The sequence below is a fragment of the Manacus vitellinus genome, unplaced genomic scaffold (assembly GCF_001715985.3).
Source record: "Manacus vitellinus isolate BGI_N305 unplaced genomic scaffold, ASM171598v3 scaffold_27_pilon, whole genome shotgun sequence".
In the NCBI taxonomy this organism is placed as follows: domain Eukaryota; kingdom Metazoa; phylum Chordata; class Aves; order Passeriformes; family Pipridae; genus Manacus; species Manacus vitellinus.
Genome location: NW_021940039.1, coordinates 5,012,356 through 5,031,346, shown reverse-complemented (window position 1 = coordinate 5,031,346; position 18,991 = coordinate 5,012,356). Strand labels below are relative to the sequence as shown.

At 51.6% G+C, this 18,991-nt stretch overlaps 2 protein-coding genes across 2 annotated transcripts; both read left to right on the top strand.

Annotated features, from left to right (window-relative positions):
- Nucleotides 1-388: 388 nt before the first annotated feature.
- On the top strand, nucleotides 389-7,148 carry PRDM12 (PR/SET domain 12). The gene is made up of 5 exons (XM_018074084.2): nucleotides 389-401; nucleotides 570-760; nucleotides 1,701-1,856; nucleotides 5,897-6,008; nucleotides 6,728-7,148. The coding sequence occupies exons 1-5, from the start codon at nucleotides 389-391 to the stop codon at nucleotides 7,108-7,110; spliced, it is 855 nt and encodes a 284-aa protein (XP_017929573.1). The 3' UTR covers nucleotides 7,111-7,148.
- A 2,291-nt stretch (nucleotides 7,149-9,439) lies between these two features.
- EXOSC2 (exosome component 2) lies at nucleotides 9,440-13,672 on the top strand. Its single transcript, XM_029960574.1, has 8 exons — nucleotides 9,440-9,654; nucleotides 9,740-9,785; nucleotides 10,085-10,174; nucleotides 10,488-10,553; nucleotides 10,701-10,769; nucleotides 11,583-11,759; nucleotides 11,904-12,032; nucleotides 12,881-13,672. Exons 1-8 carry the CDS (start codon nucleotides 9,440-9,442, stop codon nucleotides 12,959-12,961), a joined length of 873 nt encoding a protein of 290 aa, XP_029816434.1. The 3' UTR covers nucleotides 12,962-13,672.
- Nucleotides 13,673-18,991: the final 5,319 nt, after the last annotated feature.

Sequence of the window (18,991 nt, the reverse complement as noted above, 5' to 3'; positions counted from 1 at the left end):
CCCGCATTCAGCCGCCCGGGACAATATCTTTTCTCTCGCCCCGGCATCGCCGGGGCGTCCCGGCTCCCTTTTCCCCCTCTCGGATTTCTGTTCCTCTCTTAATTTACCATGAAGGCTAATTCCATTTCCATTCACGATATGTCAACCATCTCATCTCCCCATTTTGTAAGAGGAATTCCTGGGCCCTTTTAAACAAGCCCTCGCGCCATTCAGGCACAATGTAGCGCTACAGCATTCCTAAAGGACTAATGAATTTAGAATTAGCAATTTCTTTCTAGTTGAGTTTAATGAATGCAGATCACTTTAACAGCATGACAAATTGCTGGATGGGCCGAAATAGACACCATTTAACCTCCTTTCCCAGCCCCGCTCCCTCGCCCAGCTCGGGATGCTTTTCCCAGGTACCTCCTCAATGCCCCGGGGGAACCTTGTACCGCTTTGTGGGAGCCCGGTTGGGCGTTTAAAAGGCTCAGCCCCGGGGTCTGGGCTGGGGCCGGGGATCGGGAGGGGTCTCCGCCGCCCCCGATCTTCCCCCCCGGTCCTTTTCTGAGCCCTCTCCCCCCTCACAGAGGTGCAGAAGCTCTCCAGCCTGGTGCTGCCGTCGGAAGTGATCATCGCCCAGAGCTCCATCCCCGGGGAAGGGCTCGGCATCTTCTCCAAGACCTGGATCAAGGCTGGCACCGAGATGGGGCCGTTCACGGGCAGAGTCATCTCCCCTGAGCATGTGGACCTGTGCAAGAACAACAACCTCATGTGGGAGGTAACGACCGCCCTTGTACGCGCAGCCCGGACCGGCCGGGGAGAGGCAGGGCCGGGGTGCTGGGGCTCTGTCCTGTGCTTGTGTGGCGCCTGACACCCTCCCCGTGCCTTAGTTTCCTCATTCTTGCAAAGATCTGGGCAGGTGGATTTAGGAAACCCTTCAGGCAGGAGAAGGATGAGGTTTCCTCAGCCCTCAGAGGAGCCCCAAAATGCTGCTGCTGCTCATGTCTTGCTGCCCTGCCCTGTTGTGGTGGAACACCCGACTGGCTGCTGCCCACAGTGGGCACCACAGGCAAAAACAGGTCTGCCCTGTCCCCTGCTTTGTCCCAGACCTGGTGAGGTTAATCCCAAGTGAAGCCATGGGGTTTGGGGGATCTGAAATGCCAAGATATTGTACATTTATGCCCAGTAAGTAGACAGGGTTTTCCTCCTTTTTTTGGTTTCACTCAGACTTGCACTTAATTATTGCTATTATTATTACAGTTTTATGCTTAATAGAAACTTGCCTTACCTTTCTTGCCATCCTGCAAAGTACCTCTCCACGTCTGGCAGGCACCTTCCCCCTCCACCCAGGGATGCTCTCACTCCTACGGGCACCTGCAGGATGCTGGAACAGCTCCTTCCTCTGTGGCTGAGCTGCTGGTGGGGCTCTGCCAAGAAGGGGGATTGGGGCAGAGAGCTGGGTTACCCAGGGGCATAGGGTCTGGTGGGCCCAGCCATGCCAGAGCAGAGCAGCCTTCTCAGCCCCACTGCAGATGCACAGCCCTGGACCGTGAGCAGAAAGGGTTCGGACATCTCCTGGCTGTTGGCTGGGTCTCAAAGCCAGCACAGCCCTGGGGCTGAGCTTGTCCCTGTCCAGGGGCTTTATCCCAATGGCAGGAGGTGGAGGGGCTCAGTCCAGTGTGGGCTCATCGCTACCAACTGCTCTCTCCCCTTCCCAGGTCTTCAACGAGGACGGCACCGTGCGCTACTTCATCGACGCCAGCCAGGAGGATCATCGCAGCTGGATGACCTACATCAAGTGTGCACGGAACGAGCAGGAGCAGAACCTGGAGGTGGTCCAGATTGGGAACAGCATCTTCTACAAGGCCATTGAGGTAAGTGGGGCTGAAGGGTGACTGGGCAGCTGCAGGAGTGGAGGCAGGGTGGTGGGATCTGCCACCCCACAGTCCCTCCCTCACTTGTTTTTTGGGCTGTTGTTGGGGTGTCTGTGGAAGCACAGGGCAGCTTTGCCATTCCTAGTATCCAGATCCATGGGGAGAGGTAGGCACCACAGGGAGTGGCCATTACATGGACTTCAGGGAGGAGTAAAGTTCCCTTCTCCTCTCTGCCCCCTTTCAAGAGGTGACCTGTGCTGAGCAGAGAGAGAACAAACACTGTCTGAGCTTGTCTGGGGTGTAAAGTGTGAGAAGAGCTGCAATCTTGGCCCAGGCAGGGATTTGGGCAGGGATGGGGGGTTGGTGCTCTATTGAAAAAATAGGATTTTGTGCAGAACCTGCTTCTCTGTAGCAAGGGTATGTTTTGAGGGTTTCTGTGAAACCCAGGTGCTGAGTGCAGGATGTGCCTGACTCTGCACAGCTTTGCTTGGGTGTCACACTCTGGCTGTACATGGAGCAGGGAGCCATGGAGCAGGCAGGGAGCAGTGCTGGCACAGCCATGCCTTGGGCTTTCCTCAGTGGGGCTGTGGAGAAGGGATTCGTCCTGCCTGTCTCCTCCCTGTGCTCCTGTATGAAGTGCTGGTCAGTGCTGGCCTGGCACAGGAGCAGGTACTGGGTCCCAGGGATGGCACAGGCTGCGGGATGAAGGCTGGAGGGTGGCACCTACAGCTCCCTGCAGGAGACACTGGGATGGTGGTGGGTGTCTGGCTCCTGGCATTATTGATGCCATGTGCATACATGTCCCACAGTTCCAGCAGGATGACAGTGAGGACCAGCCCTGCTTGTGTGCAGTGTCCCCATAACCTGATGCTGTTGCAGGTGGAGAAAGGTGGTGGCTCAGGGAGGTGTCGGGTGCAGCAGCTTTGGCTTAAAGAGTCACAAGAGAGAAATCTCCCAGTTCACCCCAGACCAGAACTGTAGATTGTCCCTATCTAGTACTGGGTCCAGAGTCTCACCTGCTCAGGAGCACTCTTGGTTGGGAGAGGGTCTCTGCCAGGAAGGAGTGCGAGTGCCTGATGGTTCCTCGGGCAGCTCCTCCGATATATTTGAGCTTCTGCACTGGTTTACAGAGGAGCATACACTCAAATGCTCCATGGCACAGGACCACAGCCCCATTCTGCACTGAGCCAGCAGCAGGGCTGGGTTAGGGATTGCTGCAGTGCTGTGGAAAGGCGAGTGGGTGGGTAGGAAGAGGAGCAGATATATTATCTCCCACTGCGGGAGAGTCCCGCGTGCCCCTCGGGCTCTGCTGCATTTCCCCGTGCAGTGCTGTGACCAAGAGCCCCAAGTGCTTCCCTGCTGCTCTCCCCATGCTGGACATCTCTCCCAAGGCTTCATCTTTTCCCAGTTTTAAGATCTGATACTCCTGTGGGCAGCTGTGCCTGTTGTGACAGCACCTTAATTGCTTTTTATTACTGTTCTTAATTATGCAAATGAGTGAAATAATTCCAGGTAGCCGTGGTGTAATTAGGAATACAGCTGTGGTTTTCACACCTTGTGCAGGCATGAGTGATGGGATGGGTGATCCAATATTTGTGGAGGTGCATGTAGAGGCCCTGTATAGTCATGGTCCATCTGCAGGTTTGCTCCTGGGGCTGAAGCAGTGAGCACTCGAGCAGGATGAGTTTAATTCCATTGGCACAAGCAGCAAAATTGGAATGCTGAGAGTGCTGAACCCTGAGTGATGGAGAGGAGAAGGTGGGGATGAAGGGTGCCTGCTGTTATGCTGCAGTATGCTCCCCAGGCATGGCAGGTACCTGATAGTGCTCCTGCTGCCACTGTGTTGGCATAGATGCCTCCGTGCCAGGAGAAGGAAAAGGGGATGGGTGAGAGTGTGATGAGGGAAAGCATGGAATGTGTGAGGAGCTGGGTCACAACTGGTCAAGGAATTGCCTTTTTCCTGGGCTCCCCATTCCTGCCCATGCACACATACACACGCAGTCCAAAATCCATCGCTCGTTCAAACCTACTGGAGTTTGTGCACCCAACAAGAAAAGGAAAAGTAAGAGAGGGTTTTCCTTTAGTGTTTCTCTCTCTGCTCGTTAATCACATGGAGTCTTTGGCATCCTTGGACTGGAGCAATCCCCCTTGTCACCCACCACACCTGTCCTGTCATCTCCCTCACCTCAAGGGTGCAGCATCAGCCTGACACCAGCGGGAACAGCTCAGTGCTGGGCAGGATATGCACACACTGACCCAAACTTAGAGCTGCCCTGCTCAGCAGGACATGTGTCTGTGCATGGGCACTGTCACACTCCTCCTGTCCCCCTGCACAGCCTCCTGTCCGTGCCCACAGTGTCCCTTCCCCAGCAGGCACCGGGAGCTGCCCAGTCCCTGCCTCTCTGCCTCTGCTGCACCGTGGCTCCAGCACATCTCTTAGGATGCCTTTCTCAACTATGCACCACAAAATCAGATTTATTTCGTGCCTTTTCTGCTATTTGCCTTTAGTATTTTAATGTCTTCTGCCCGTTCCTGCCCTTACTTGCTAATTACTTTTTCCCATCCTCATTCTCAGCAACATGAAGTTGCTGCTGCTGGAAAATGAAGTGAGGGCAGCGAGTTCTGGCCTTTGATCTGAAGGCCATGGGATTCCTCGGGGACAATTTAAATTTGCTTTGGGGTGTGTGGACATGGGTGCTCACCCACTGCTGGTGTGGGCACAGCTGCTTCAGTAGAATAAAACACACATATGCACCCATGCAGACTTGTTTTATCCTTTCAGCAATATTTTATTTGCTTGTATTAAAAATAACTCATTTTCTGTTAAGAGAAAATGACACCAAAACCCAGCACCAATTTGGGATGCAAAGGGATACCGGCTTCCACTACCTTCCAAATTCCTTCTCTGCAGCCCCAATAAGGTCTTTATGCAGATGGGCACTTAAAACATATCAAGTCAAATTCCTGCTGCTTTCAGATGCTTAAAATTTGGCACATTTTTCAGTGTTTGGGTGATCTAACTTACGATCTGTGTTTCATGTGGATGATGCTTTTCTTGGACTACTCCGGGTGTGCAAAACCATCCTCCTAAAGACAGGACTGTCCTGTTCCTAAATTTGGTTCTCAGTGCTAGGGATCTGCAAGGGGAAATGTGTATATTTTTTTTAATGAAGTGGTGTTGATATTAGTTTTGTCTGAACCCTTGTGAGAGCGTCCACCTTCCCAGCCACAGCTGCTGCACACGGGGAGCCTCGAGTGGCGTTTCCCGGCCACTCACCCTGGCAGTGCAGGAACATAGTGGGGGAAGCAGTGCCATCATTTCAGGAAAATGGGAGCATGTGTGATGCAAAACCCCCTCCCTGGCCCTGTACATATCCTTGGGCTATTGCAGGCACAGTGCCTTTGGTGTGGGACATAAGCAGCATCTCACACCCGAGTCATGGTCTCTTAGAGCAGCTCCGAGCTCTCCTCTCATCCATGGGCTGATGGGTCCTTTGCTGATGGATCTGCAAAATCAGCCCTGGCAGGGTCAGGTAGGAGATGCTGCCTGTGCCCTACAGCAGGAGGGTGGTAGTGGCTCTGTCCAGGGCTGAAACATTTTGCTGGAGCCCTGGGCTGTGGCTCCGTGTCACAGCTCCCTGCCTTGGTCTCTGTCACCTGCGCCTCGTTGCAGTTTGTGTCTCCACAAATGGGTTATTTCTCTGTGTGCCTCCCTGTCCTCATCTCCCCAAGCTGCCTGGACCTCCAGGTCCTGCAGCCCTATCTGTGTGCTCTGTTGCTGTGTATTTTCCTGTCACTTTGTTTGTGTCTCAGCCTGGGAGACCCCTGGCCAGGTTTGTGCCGGCGGTGGGTGGTGCTGAGCTGTGCCATCGCCGGCAGTGCTGTGCCTGCCTGGGGGTGCTGGGGACCACTGGCAGGTCCCAGATGGCAGCAGGGGCTCCCAGGAGATGGAGTACAGCCAGGGTAGGTCCGAAGGGACCAGCACAAGAATGGGTGTTCATGTCCCCTCCAAACATCCCTGTCTGTATCTTTCTTTCTAGATGATTCCTCCAGACCAAGAGCTGCTGGTCTGGTATGGGAACTCCCATAACACCTTCCTGGGTATTCCTGGTGTGCCAGGGCTGGAAGAGGAGCAGAAGAAGAACAAACATGGTAGGTAGCATTGGAAAGAGCAGCAGATGCACCATCTCTGCCTGATCACCCTGTGCCCAGCTCCGAGGCCACGGGGTGGGTGTGACGCCAGGGACATCTTATGGAATATATTAGACATCCTAGCTCTGCTTTTAACGACCCCACTCTGCATTTAATGGATCTATCCCCAAATCACCGTCTCAGGAGGCTTTTCTCTCCCTGGGTGTTCACTCTGTGTTTCTCGGTGGTTTCTCAAGGTGCTCCTCTGCGGGCACAGCAGAGCTCAGGCACTGCTGGAGGACGCTGTGTTCAGAGCTGGATCCCATCCATGCTCTCTGACTGTATTTTCCACTATGAGAGAACCGGGTCAGAGCCCAGAAGAGCAGAGGGAGAAGGTGGGACCACTGCAGGGGCTGGACAGCATGGCTGTGGGTTCCTGCCCTCACCCCCTCCAGCTCTGCTGCAGGCCATGGAGGGGAAAAGTGCTTTTTGTGCCCATCTGTTAGGGATTCATTCAGTTCACCTTGAATGTTCCCCCTCCTCTAAATCTGTGTGAGTCTATTCCTAGTGCTGGCCCCATCCCAAAGCCCCAAGTGCCAGCCTGGGATGGGTGCCCCACAAGCAGGGAGCCAGCGAGGGGGCACGGGGGATTATCCAGGGCATCCAGCACCTCGGTGCTCGGGGATGGGGTGTGCTGCCGTGCTGCAGGGCAGTGCCTGACCGTGCCCTGTCATCCCCAGAGGATTTCCACGCGGTGGAGACGGGGGCCAGCACGACGGGGCGCATGCGCTGCGTGATCTGCCACCGCGGCTTCAACTCCCGCAGCAACCTGCGCTCCCACATGCGCATCCACACCCTGGACAAGCCCTTCGTGTGCCGCTTCTGCAACCGCCGCTTCAGCCAGTCCTCCACCCTGCGCAACCACGTCCGCCTGCACACGGGAGAGCGGCCCTACAAGTGCCAGGTGTGCCAAAGTGCCTACTCCCAGCTCGCGGGGCTGCGGGCGCACCAGAAGAGCGCCCGGCACCGGCCCCCCAACGCCTCCCTGCAGGCCCACTCGCCGGCCCTGCCCGTGCCCCACCCTGCCTCCCTGGCCCACCACATCCCCACCATGGTGCTGTGAAGCCCCTTGGCGTGGCAGCGGGATTTTTGGACAGCAAGGACTGATGCTGAGACATGCAATGGACTGGGGAGGGGTGGCCCTTGGCAGAGCTGGGGGGGCAGCAGGCTGCTTTGTGTCTTGGAGGGTGCTGGGTTGTTTTTGGGCATGGCGTTTGGCAGGTGAGTAGTGGGAACACCAGCTGTGCAGCTGCACCGTGTGGGATCGTACCCGGGTGTAGGGCAGGCTGCTGCGTCCATAGGGCTTGGCAGGGGAGAAGGGACACTGCAGGATGTCCTGCAGGGATTTGCCAGTGGGCTGGAGCAGCTGAAAAGCGGGGCCTGAATGAGTCACACCTGGCTTTTACAGATAATTTGGAGGAAAGAAAAATTGCTCTTATCCCTCCTCCTTCTCTGCTCCAGTGAGTGCCCAGCAGACACTTGGAAGGCTGGCACAGCCCCGATGCGGCCACCCCGGTCACGACTCTTTGTCCCAGGGGTGGCTTTGGTCCTGCTGGCTCCTTCCAAGGGACACCTTTCCCTCCTCGGGAGCCCTGAGTTAGCAAACAGTTGTATTTTCCCCCACCCAAGCACCCTCTTGCCTGCCCTGCTCCAGCCTGAGCTGTGCACTGGGCTTTGCCACCACTCCGAGTGATGCCGAGTAGGCAGAGGGGACACATTCCGTGGGGACACCGTGCCAGCTGGGAATGCCCATCCACAGGCAGGTTTTGAGGGGACCCTGAGCTCTGCCGGGCTGTGTTTGTTCCAGCCCTTGGAGCAACTCTTCCCCAGCCGTGAGGGAACATTTCAGCTGGAACTGCTGCCCTCTGGGGACAGAGAAAACCCGTCCCCGGGCCAGCTCTGTCCCCAAGGACAACTCTAAGCGCCCTCTGGAGTCCCACACTCCTGAAGGAGGGCTGTGTATCATAAAGCTTAAAAGAAGGTATTCTAATATTAATTATAAGTCTAAGTTGTATAAAGTTCTCACAAGCCGTGTTTTACTTCCAGAAAAAGAAAACAAAAAAACGAACAACTGTCACTTTAACTTTGTAAATATTTATGTAAACATTATTTACAAAACTTTGATATTATATATTATTTGATTGTATATGTACACAGTGTAAATACATTTGTACCTCTCTCTTGTATTCTAAATAAAAATTACTTGGGACATTTATCATTTAGAAGAGGGATAGCATGGAGAGCTTTATTTTGTTACGTGCCAGGGGAAGGACATGGTGGCTGGGATGAGTGAAGGTCTTAACTAACACAGTAATCAGTGGCATTATCTGTTGGATCAAGGAGTGGAGGTGGGAGGAGGAAAAAACAGTTTTTGGCTAAAGAAGCCCTTTTTCAGGTCTGGAAGAAGCGGTGAGTGCTGGAGGGGGTGGTGTTTGGTCTGGTTCCACCCTGCCAGTCCTTATTTGAACAGTCCCTTGTGCACTTGTGCAGTCCCTATTTGAAGCCACAGCTGTTGATATCCTTTGATACCTCCCAAGAATTAATGCCTGTGTTTCAGCTGCGATGGGACACAGGTGCAGGTCTTGCTGGAAGGTTTGTTTTGGATCCTGAAAAGGCAGCTAATTTGCTGACGGTCATCGCTGAGCTGCTTTTCCCTGGGTATTTCCTCAGCCGCTCCAATAGCCGGACTGGTGCTTTGAATTAAACGGATTAAACTTTTCCGCAGACGTATCAGTTCCCGCTGGCACAGCTCTGCCAAGGGAAGGGGGCAATCCCGAGCTCCTCGGGGGTGTTTAAGCCAAGTTTGAGCCAGCTCGGGAGAGGATTAGGGGGGTGTCTTCAGATAAACACGGAGGACGCTCCGTGAGCACGGGCACCCCAAAACTGGAGGGAAGGGGGGGGCTGCTCCCTCCGGGCCGAGCGCACCCTTGGCTGCAGCCCAAGCCGGGGTGCTGGGGCCCAGTGAGCCCCGCGGGAGGGTCTGTGGGGCCCTGGAGCCCCCCGGCTTGCCTGGCAGGTTTTTGGGGCGCCGGTCACTGCCAGGGGGTGAGCCACCCTGCCCTCACTAAACATGGCCGCGCCCCCCCCTTGCGTTCCAACGGGTGAGCCCTCAGGTCCTTTGCTGCCAGTAACAAATATGGATGCCTTAGAGACCTCCCCCGCCGCCCTCACTAAGATGGCGGCGCCCGCGCCTCAGGCGTGTTCTCGCCCGCAGCCAACATGGCGGGCGGAAGCCGCGCTGTGGCCTGGGATTAAACCCGCGCCCAAGATGTGGCCGCGGTCACCATGAGGCGTGCACGCAGGGTCCGCGGGCCCCTGGGGGGCGAGGCGCGCCCCGCGGCGCCGAGAAGCACCTGGTGGCACCGGGGGAACCATCACACCGACACGGGATAATGAGGTGCGGGCAGCGGCGCAGGGAGGCGGCGGCGGCCGGCTCGGCTTCGGGGGGCAAAGGTTTCCTTTTTCCCAGCGTAAAGGGGTGGCCGGGCCCCACTTCTCTCCGCAGGGGCCACGGCACGTATGTGGAGGACGACAAGCTCATCGCCTCGGTGGCCGGCGTGGTGGAGAGGGTGAACAAGCTGGTGTGTGTGAGGGCGCTGAAGGCCAGGTGAGGTGGCCGTGGCAGGTGAGGGCCGGTGGCTGGGCCTCGCTCGGGTGAGGTGTGTGACGGCCGCTCCCTGTCCCGCTCCCAGGTACAACGGCGAGGTCGGCGACATCGTGGTCGGCAGGATTACGGAGGTAAAGCCCCGTTTTTCCTGCGGTGCTGATGTCAGGGTTTGGAGATGTGCTCGTGTGCTGAGGAGAAGGAGGAGGGTGGCCCCTGACCGGAGTGGTTCAATCCAACCTGGAGCACTTCGCAGGATCCTGAAACACTGATACACTTTAGTGTCCTCGCACGGGGCACTGGGAGCCACCGGTTTTAACCGTGATGAGGCTGGAAAAACCAGCAGGGCTGTCCCCTCCTGTGGGCTTGGTGGGCTGCAGCTCCTGTTCAATTTTTGGGTGTATAGCAGCAGGCTATTTTTTTTTCCCCTCAGGTTCAGCAGAAGCGATGGAAAGTGGAAACGAATTCCAGGCTGGATTCAGTCCTGTTGCTGTCGTCTATAAACTTACCTGGTGGGGAACTGGTGAGTGTAGCTGAGGCAGAGCAGTGCCAGAGGCCTGTTGTGTGCTGCTTCCATGGCAGGAGCACTGGGAAGCTTGGAGCCCTTCCCACAGTTAGCATGAGCATAATGGTGGGGTTTGTGGTTGAATCTGTAGCTCTGAATCTCTAACTCTTCTTGTTATAATACTTCAGTGACATAAAGGTGTGCTGTTCTGCCTGATTTTCCTTTGGTGACCAGGGTGTTTTACATGGCATGCTACGGTCTCCTACAGTGAGATATTAAATGGGTGTTTTCTCGTTCTGGGCCACAAGTAACTTTTCTTGTGTTGTTTCAGAGAAGAAGGTCAGCAGAAGATGAGCTTGCCATGAGGGATTACCTGCAGGAAGGGGACCTCATCAGTGTATCCTTCTGCTGCTCCCATTGACAGATGAGCCAAGAGGATGGGGAGAACAGCCAGAGCTCAGCTGGCCTGGCTGGGGGTGAGAGCTGTGCTAGGGTGGCACTGGGCAACCTTAGAGACTTTGTTTTCCTTAAGTGGCACCGACAGGCAGAGGTCCAGTCTATATTTTCTGATGGGGCTGTATCACTGCACACCCGGAGCCTGAAATACGGGAAGGTAAGTTGTTCCAAAGCTGACTTGTATGAGGCCTTTTGGAGTCTTTTTTTCAAGAAAAGAGCTCTGGAATAGAGCAGGATGTTGTTATAACTGACTCCTGCAGGACAGCAAGAATCTCAGTATGTGGGAGCACCAAGTGGAGTTTTCCCAAAGCAGAGGAGGTGTCCTTGAGTTGCCCTTTGAGCCACTGCACTCCCTGTCCACAATTCCAGCTTGCCAGTCCTCTTTCCCCCACTAGCCATTGGAAATCAAATCCTGGGGAGAAATCTCGCTCCTCTTCTGCAGGCTGTTGCCCCTGTAACTTGTTTCTCTCCCCAGGGCTCTATTTTAGGCTTTACACAGTTGGCATTTATCTCTGGTTCTGTGCATTGAAAGAAGCCAAGGGGCCATCCGAGCGTAGGCTGCAGTTTGGGATTACCAGACCAAGGGTATTAGCACTTAAAAGATGAAAGGGAAGTGTGGTTATTGCACAAAGGGTGAAGGACAGTGATTGGATTAAGAGGGAAAGTGTTCTGCTAAATTGGGCCTCTCACTCCTCGTTTTTCTGCAGGGATGGTTGATGTGTAGTTGTGATCAAGATATTATTAACATTTGTGCTAAGCACTTAGAGTATTCTTCATCTTCAAAGGGCTGCACAGGCATTAGCTAATCCCTCCAGCGCTCCCAGAGGCAGGCAGGTTTTACATTCACTGTTTCACAGGAAAAGGTGTTAAAATGGAGTGGTGCCTAGGCCAGGAATGGAGTGAGTGGGGGTGACTTGATGTTGTCTGTGGTGGCTCGTGTCTCTCACGCTGAGTCTCATCTCCACTCCAGCTTGCCCAGGGTGTGCTGGTTCAGGTCTCTCCCTCCCTCGTGAAACGCCAGAAGACTCACTTCCATGACCTGCCCTGTGGTGCTTCCGTGATCCTTGGCAACAACGGCTTCATCTGGATCTACCCAACCCCGGAGCAGAAGGAGGAAGAGGCCGGGGGCTTCACCACCAACTTGGAGGTGAGGCCTCAGGGAAGATGAACCTTCTCCTACCAATGGTTTTTATTCAGGATTTGGTATTAGGTTCACAGCAAGGCTTTTTTACAGTCAGCCTGCATTATTATTCCCCTGTGCATTCATCCCTTTTCCTCTGATCTTCCTCAGCCGGTTCCCTTGTCTGACCGGGAGGTGATCTCACGGCTCCGAAACTGCATCGTGGCTCTGGTTACTCACAAGATGATGCTCTTTGACACCAGCATCCTGTATTGCTATGAAGCATCCCTTCCTCATCAGGTACAGAAACCAGAGGGGTTTGTTCCACAGTGGGGGAGGGAACAGAAAGGCTGCACCAGTTGCTGCTGAAGTCAGTAATTTAGGTGGTGGGGCTTCCTTTTAGCTTTCCAAAGCATCCTGTGGTAAGTGACAATACAAACTCCCCCCCTCTGCATAGCATAAGTTACCTTGCACGATTTCAGAGATAGTTTTTGAAGGGTTCTGCCTCTGGCAATGTCCAACTACTCCTATAGAGGAATAAGTCCATTTTTCAGTAGATGTTGTGTATCCCTCGCTGGGATTATGGATCCCCTGTGATTGCTGTGAAAACACTGTTAAATTTGGGATGGTGTGAGGGTATGGTGCACTTTAAGAACCAATGAAAAAATAAGTGTCATGTATTGTACAGAGAGGTCTTGTGTCTGTATCCACATCCTGCACTGACCTCTCGCTGTACAGCTTTTCACTGTGATTTCTGCCAGGACAATCACAAGGAATTCTCCTCCCATAAATGAATGGGATCTGAGTTGTTGTCTGCTTTCATTCCCAATGCCAGCCTGCTCAGCTACATGGGATGTTTTTTGAAGTATGCTTCTGTTTAAGTCATCTCTCCCCTTCCCAAATACTGGTGTGTGTCCATCAGGAGAGATGGAAGAGTTGTCAGTAGCATCTTCTTTGATTTCCTCTGGTCTCTGTAAGAATTGTTAACTCTGGCCAAGTTGTCTTTGCATTGGACCCTCTGCCATAGGTCTTATTTCACCACAATCCTCTGAACTCCCTTGCTGTTTGCCAGGGACATTTGTCTCCATAGAGTGTGCAAAAACAGTAATTGCTTTCTGGTGCCAATGTTGCTCTTGTTTCCACTGCAGATCAAGGACATTCTCAAACCAGAGGTGATGGAGGAGATCATTCTGGAAGCTCGACAGAGGTTGCTGGATTTGGAGGGATAGGGCACATGGCCAGAAGCAGTCATTTGAAATCCCAGCATGGCAGCTTTTGATTCTCAGTATTATATATTCTTTTCAGTGTTCCAGTCCCCACCATTCATTCCACACTTCAGAAATCACCAAAATTCCTCATTCCTAGGATATCTCCTGAGTCCTTTTAATACAATAGGACAAAGTAGTACTTAAGTCCAATAGCCTTTTAGTGCAGCAGCCTGAAAAATTGATATCTGACCTTTATAAAGATGCAGATGCAACTGGGACATGTCTCCTTGCACCTGTTGCTGTGTCTAGTGCCCCATAAATTTGTGCAGAATGAGAGAGGAAGGGATGTGTTTTGTAATGTTTCTCTCTCCCCAAAAGATGGTTTGGATTTTAATTTACTGTAACACAGATCTGCCAGTCTGTCCTGTGACAGAGCCCTTGTTTTTAAGGCTGTAGATCCAAGCACATGTGTTTAGAGAACAGGAGTATCCACACCCTTGCTAACCACAATTTGAGTCTGGCTGTTCATGGCTTTTTCTCAGGGATATGAGAGGGGATGTGACTGTTGCTGTCCAGATGAGCCAGGAGCCATGGACAAGCTGTGTCCTAGTTTGTGTACATCCTGCTGGTCTCTTTTTTTTTTAATGCCTCATGTGGTGAGTTTCTCTTCTGAGGAGGCACCAGAATTGTTTTGTATTAAATATTTTACATTTCAATAAATTTTTTTGAAACAAATCAGTCCTTCAGCAGTGTGTGCATTAGCTTGTTTTTCTCCAGAATTAATTTGGTCTAGCTTGATAGCTATAGTTGGCTCAAGTTTCCTCGTGCCAGGACACTTGGAAGGGTTGCAATGTCCTGTTTCTTCCCTTCAGCTGTTGCTCTTCATCCCATTCAAGCAGGACTTGACCTTCCTCTTCAGCCCACCTTCTGTGCAGGGCTCCTCTGTAAGGACTGCCTGGAGTTGTTCACAGTGGCTCTCCCAGTATTGTGTCCCTGCAGGATGCCATGGAGAGGTGAGTCATGAGGTCACTGGGGGATGGCAGGGAGCCCAGTATGACACTGGTGATGCTCAGGCTGGTGCTTAGAGGTGGGCAGGCAGTCAGTCACCTCCTCTGTGCAGAATGGATGTGATGCTTTCTTTGGAGCATCCTCTCAGCTCTCTGGTGCTGTATTAGAGCTGTTGTGTTATATATGTATTGTATCTATTTGTATTGCAAATGCATACTTGCACCACCACAGCACTGTGATTCTTAAAAAGGGTGATAAAAAACCCATCTGCCCTAATTGTTCCTGAATCCAATTCTAACACTGTAAAATTCTCAGACTTCCCTCAGGCGAAATTCTTTGCTCAGTCTTTTCTTGGGAACTGGAAATTCCCTTCATTGCCGTTCCTCCAGCGCCGGCTGCTCTCCCTGTGGTCCCGAGCAGGCACTAGATGGCACCTTTGGATCGCGTTTGTGGCACTTCCCTTCCCAGCTCCGCCTCACTGCCCTGCCAAACAGCAGGGCCTGGACGGCTGCCACCAGCACTGCTACCCAAATCCTACAGCATAATGGGGCTCAGTGGCTGAGGACAAGCAAGGACATGGCTAATCCGTTCTGCTGCTGCACAGCTCAAACTTCTGCCCGTGCTGCCTCTGTAAAATAGCACTGAACTTCTTGGGGGTATCGTTGGAATGCTCCACACAAGAGCTGGGAATTGTTATTTTTCAGTTTTATGAGGATTCCTTAGTAAGTGTCGCAACAATCACGTCCTCAAGGCGACTTGGGGGATTTGGAAAACAAAAGCTGGATGCTGACACTGTCAGGTCTGTGCATGAGGCTGCTGGTAGCCATGTTACCCACATCTGCGTGGACAAGAATGGTTCAAAAAGGCTAAAAAAGCTTTAGTGGCCTCTGCATCTTTTAGTTATGAAATTATCTTTTTTTTTTTTTCCCTACCCAGCTGCTGTAGTTTAGCAGCTCTTTTTCTTATTAACACATGGGAAGGTTCAGGGATTTCTGCTGTGAGGGTTCTAGATATAAGCAGGCTGGGGATACACAAGCAATGAGATACTTAATGTGCATTGTTGAAGGCAGATGGAGAGGGCTGTAGTTAATCCAGTAAATCTCTTTGCATCTCTGCCACTTAAATTGAAACAACTCTGTGTCAGTTAAAGGACAAAGGAGTGAAGAGACTGTACTTCATTACCACCTAGAGAGATTTGATACCTGGAAATGGTTCTGCTGAACAGGTACATGAATGCAAAATGCTCCTCTGTCCTCAAGCAACCTCTCTGCAGGCATCTAAAGGTCAGAACGGGGCTGGGAGGGGTTATGAGACTCTTGAAAGTGCTATTGGTGATGTGGTGGATGCTGTGCTCGGGAGGTGGTTAATTTAGGGGTGGATGGGATCCAGGTGTGAGCTGTTAGACCTGCAGGGTGAGACAGCGCCAGCTTCCCATACAGTGATCTTGGGAACAGGGTGCTGGTGTCCGTGTCAGGCTGCGTGGGCAGCACAGCTGAGTTGTTCTGTATTTTCATTCCTTTTCCTCTCCTTTTTTCCCCCTTTCCATGTCAGTGTTTAAAACTGTGCTGTATTTCCAAGCTTCTCATGCTAGTCCTCCTCCCCATTGCTAATGTTTTTTGGTTATATATGCTCAGTGAGTATACAGCCTGAAAAACAATGAGCTCAAGAGCTGGACTGCTTGAGTTCCAAGCTTTCTGATTCCTCCTGCTTGCTGCAGCATTCCTGATACTTTGTTATTTAGGGATGTGTTAAATGGGGGAGTTATGTGACTCATCCAGTTCCCTTACTCCTGAATAACTGGTACTTTTGTTTTTAAGCCTAAGAAGACGACCACCAGCTGGTGAGGTTTGATTATGGATCTTTCCTGATCGTGGGAACTGACGGTCTCACTATTTTTCCCCCATGATTTTGAGGGGTTATTACTGATCTTTCCAAACTCACCCAGTGCTGTGCCAAGCCCAGACCCAAATTCTTCAAGGCTTCAGCAAGGTCACTGCTGCCAGCTCCTGCAACCCTCTCCAGCACAGCTTTGCAAGCCAGCAGGTAACAACAAGCCAGCAACAGCAGTGTCCTCTTGAATTCTTGAAGTAGTCTGTGGGATTTTGCTGGGCAACTTCTAAGCAGGAAGAGTGAAAAGGAAGAAACTATGGCTTCTCTGGTTTAAGAGAAAAACAAAAAGTAATTGAAAGCAGGGTGAGAAAAAGCTGCTAAGGGTTCATTTTTATATGGGGAACTAAAAGTTCCCATGGAGGTGCCCAAGAAGGTCGTGGAGTCTTCATTGCCCATGGAGGCTCTAAAACAGCTCAGACCAACCTGATTTCTGGTCACCAGTGTCTGACAGGTGTGGAGCCTGTTTGTAAACCAGCTGTAGCACCTGCCTGTGCTGCTTACTCCAGGGTTAATACATGGTGCAAACATGCTCAAAAGCAGAGTTACTAACTGGCTCCCTTGTGAGTGAGTGCTGCCTGTAGGAAGGACAACACAGCATCACTCATCTGCAGAAATAATTTTCTTGTTTCTCGGTGCCCAGTGCTTAATTCATGTACTAATATGAAGCATGGCAACCCCTCCCTTCTACTCCTAGGAATAACCACTGGGATTTTGAATTTGTGCTAATGGGTTATTAATCCAATTACTGCTGCTTATTGCTTTACTTCTGTCTCATCCATGTGCAGTTTTGCTGTTCAGCTGAGGCGAATGGTATAAATACAAAGCTCTGAGCAGACCTGAGAAGAGACTGAAACCCCACTGAGATTAGAGGCATCTTGAAATGATTGTCTGGGGCTCCTGAGGACCGCTAATTAATATGCTAAGTTTTATTATTTGGTGAAGAGGTTGAAGCTTTTAAGATATTGTTATGGAGGAAACGTCTCTGCAGCTGGCGGGTGTAAGAACCCACACTTAATGAAAGGTAAACAGAAAAAGTACTGAAATACCTCTTATGAAAGAATAAATCCATAGGATGTACTCAGACTTGATTGAAAGAAACAGTGTAGCATTTTTCATTTATTTTGCATTCACACAATCTTTCTGTCTCTGTCTTCTCTAACAATTCCTGAATCCGCTGGGTGACTTCCAAGTTTGTTAACATGAGACAATCATCTTCACAAAAACTGGCTGCAGGCTAGGGGACAGAAAATGTAATACTCTTCAGGAAGGAAAAGAAGGCAGGTATCTTGCTATGACATTTGGGAGTGACCAGCTGGCCCATCTGCCTGTATATTGTCCCAGATTAACTACAGCACTGCTTTGGGAAATGCTTTTGGAGAAACGAATGGTTGGGAAGGGCTGGGAAAGAAACTGCCCCACTTTGCTGCTTATGCTTGCAAAGCATCAGAAGGAATAACTGCCTGCTGGCCTGAATGATAAATTCACCTAGGCTGTTAAATAAACACTTCAGGTGAGCCAGGGAGGAGGGTATGTACAGCCTGTGCTGTCCAGAACACATCCCTGTGAGTGTCCAAGGCCAGGCTGGATGGGGTTTGGAGCAACCTGGTCTAATGGAAGGTGTCCCTGCCCCCTGCAGGGGGGTGGAACAAGATGGTTTTTAAGGTCCCTTCCAACCCAAACCATTCTGGGATTCTATGAAGTCCTGCATATTTGCAATTACTTTTGTGTATTTTGGGGAAGGTTTTCTGACTGTCACAGACTCGCAGTTTTCTTCTGGAGTTCACTCTGCTTCAGTCCTGCCATGGTAGGAGATATTATCCAGAGTGCTCCAGTCAGGCCCAGAAGGGAATAAGTTTTTCAGTGAAGAATGGTTGGTATTGGTTTTTGCTGCTCAGCCTATGTTGACAGACAGCTTTGTTTCCTCACTTTTCCTTCAATCCATGGGAGCTGAGCAGAGGGTCACATCACCCCGGTGAGAAGCTGATCTCCCATTACTGAGATAAACCTGGAGAAATTCTGCTGAGTTCAAGAGATGTGACCCCGGATTTGTCTCAGCACGACGTGCCAGAATTTCTCTCTCCCGTGTGTGTGTGCAGCACAAACAGCCTCAGTGCCTGCAATCTGAGCCACTGATGGAGAAATCCAATAGGAATGGTTTGGGATCAGTCTTCTGGCTAAGAATTAGTGATGTAGGAGCAGATAGGCATAGCAGTGGTGGAGGATCCTGTAGGGCTATATAGAGTGCTACATTTTGGATGCTATTGTTAGGAGATGAAAAATACATGTCTGCCAGGGACCTTGAATGTGGTGTAGGAGACAAGGAGTGTGTTTGGATTTGTCACAAGGGAGGAGTCAGTATAAACAAGCCGCTCTGTGTCCAGATGGTTACCCTGAGCAGGAGGCTACAGCACAGAATTGCAATTGTGTGTTCTCCTGTTGTCGAGTGGGAGCAACTACAGACCTTTGACCGAAACACCCTGACCTCAAGCTGCTGCCTCAACCCTCTTCTATTCCCAAGGTGAACTGGAGAATGTATGAGAAATTAAATATCTTCAGCAACATTGTCTGCCCTTTAGCTCCAAGGAACGCTCATGCTGCACATCCAAGGACGTCCCAGTGCAGGCTGGAAAATTTGGGGGTTTAACTCCATGTTTGTACCAAATGGCAAAAAGTAGATCAATAAAATATGTGTTTTACTGTCACATTCATATATGGCCTCTATGGCTGGTTTAGGTTTTGAGTTCTGCATATGCTCTGACAGCACTAATCAAGAAACTCACCTCACCCTCTTCCGCCCCCACTTCTCACCGACCCCCAGTCCTGCTTGGTCCCTCGTTCCCCTCAGAGGGTTTTTTTCACAGAATCATAGAATTGTAAGGTGTTGGAAGGGGCCTCTGGAGATGGTCCAGTCCAATCCCCCTGCCCAGGCAGGGTCACCTGGAGCGGGTGACACAGGAATGCATCCAGGTGGGTTTGGAATATCACCGGAGAGGGAGACATCCAACCTTCTTGGGCACCTGTTCCAGTGCTCTATAGAAGGAAAGTCTTCCTTATGTTGACCTGAAACTCCTTGTGTTTTAGTTTATGGCCACTACTCCTCGGCCTGTCGCTGGACACAGCTGGAACGAGTCTGGTACCACCTTCTCGGATGAG